Source organism: Triticum aestivum, chromosome 7D (genome assembly GCF_018294505.1).
Source record: "Triticum aestivum cultivar Chinese Spring chromosome 7D, IWGSC CS RefSeq v2.1, whole genome shotgun sequence".
Taxonomy (NCBI): Eukaryota; Viridiplantae; Streptophyta; class Magnoliopsida; order Poales; family Poaceae; genus Triticum; species Triticum aestivum.
The window spans coordinates 154076056-154078070 of NC_057814.1; the positions used below are offsets into that span (position 1 = coordinate 154076056).

At 52.4% G+C, this 2015-nt stretch overlaps 1 protein-coding gene across 1 annotated transcript; it reads left to right on the forward strand.

Moving 5' to 3' along the window:
- The first annotated feature begins 773 nt into the window (after positions 1-773).
- On the forward strand, positions 774-2015 carry LOC123169245 (peroxidase 1). Its single transcript, XM_044587083.1, has 2 exons — positions 774-1066; positions 1150-2015. Exons 1-2 carry the CDS (start codon positions 857-859, stop codon positions 1933-1935), a joined length of 996 nt encoding a protein of 331 aa, XP_044443018.1. The 5' UTR covers positions 774-856; the 3' UTR covers positions 1936-2015.

Sequence of the window (2015 nt, forward strand, 5' to 3'; positions counted from 1 at the left end):
TGCATATTACCAAAAGTGTGATATGAATGTAATGTTGTCCGCAAGTTTTTTTTATTTTCTTTATTCTTAAAGTGCAATACGAATGCTAGTAATATATTCTTCTCCGAAAGCTTTATTATTTTACTCCTCTAATGTTTTTTGAGGAATTGGTTAGAGATGTTGTAAGCCTCTAACTTGAGGCCGTCGGCGTAAGCAGATATACTGGTAGTGCAAAAACTCAGGGTTCCTTGCAATGACACACTAAGTGAGAACGCATTGTATAGAGGCTATGGTTGGCGTGCCTTAGCGTACGAACTAGGAGCTTTCGACTTGAAGCAACAAGTCACCCTTGGAAATTCTGTAGAGATAATATTTGATATACAGCCTGCCCAAACTAATCATCCTTGGAGCACATGGCGCCACAGAAGGTTATTCCCTTGGTGCATATTGTATCCTCTGGCAGTTTATGGGATAATTGCCTTCCCCTGAAACTTGTTCTTCGTGATAGATTCATGGCATGTTACACTGGACGCCAATCATGAACGATTGAATGGCCTCGACGACATCTATTTCCTTCCCCCTTTTTTCTGCATTGATTGGTTCGTTTAGCCGCGTCTGAATCAGTTGATAACTGAGGCGGTTGTAATGAGATGGTAGTTAGCACATGCCTGTGCATATAGATAACAGGTTGTCACAAGTCGACATGCACCCAAGACTACGTAACCGGCCGGCCCGCATATGTATAAATACAAGGATTGCAAGGACAAATCCACATCATCCGTTCATTTCGTCGACATAGATATTGCTAGTACTGAAACATTCTTGTCCGTAGCCATTTAATTGGAGCTTAGTTCGATCGTGCAACTGGTTGAGGTCCATGGCGGTCAGGTTTTTGCTGCTCCCTCTGGCCCTGCTGGCTCTCGCAGCTAGCTCGGCAGCGGTGGCTAACCTAGAGATCGGCTTCTACAGCAAGACATGCCCAGACGCCGAGAAGATCGTCCGCGAGGAAATGATCAAGATCATCGCCGCCGCGCCCAGCCTCGCTGGTCCGCTCCTCCGGCTCCATTTCCACGACTGTTTCGTCAGGGTACGTTACTTTGCCTGTTCTCGTATTTCTGCTGCTATTGATCATGAATTGCATGCTTACATGCAACGCAAATTAAATTGCAGGGTTGTGACGCATCTGTCCTCCTCGAATCCACCGAAGGCAACGTGGCGGAGAAGGACGCCAAGCCGAACAAGAGCCTGCGAGGGTTCGGCTCCGTGGAGCGGGTGAAGGCCAAGCTCGAGGCCGCGTGCCCGGGCATCGTCTCCTGCGCTGACGTGCTCACCCTCATGTCCCGCGACGCCGTCGTGCTGGCCAAGGGCCCCTTCTGGCCAGTGGCGTTGGGAAGGAGAGACGGAAGGGTGTCCAGTGCCACGGAGGCCAGTAACGAGCTGCCCCCGGCCTCCGGCGACGTCCCTCTGCTCGCCAAGATCTTTGCCTCCAAGGGCCTCGACCTCAAGGACCTCGTCGTGCTCTCCGGCGCCCACACGCTCGGCACGGCGCACTGCCCGTCTTTCGCTGACCGGCTCTACAACAGCACCGGCGCCGGCGAGAACGGTGCCTATGGCGTCGTCGACTCGTCTCTGAACAGCGAGTACGCCGACAAGCTAAGGCTCAAGTGCAAGAGCGTTGATGACCGTACTATGCTGTCGGAGATGGACCCCGGGAGCTTCAAGACCTTCGACACCAGCTACTACCGCCACGTCGCCAAGCGGAGGGGCCTCTTCCGCTCCGACTCCGCGCTCCTCTTCGACGACACCACCAGGGACTACGTCCAGCGCATCGCCACCGGCAAGTTCGACGGCGAGTTCTTCAAGGACTTCAGCGCGTCCATGATCAAGATGGGCGACGTCGGCGTGCTCACCGGGGCCGAGGGAGAGATCAGGAAGAAGTGCTACGCCCCAAATTAGCATTCGTTGATTCTTAATTAGTTGTTGTAACTGCACTGCATCTCTGTCTGATATTATCCACTGTAGTGTGATGTATTATT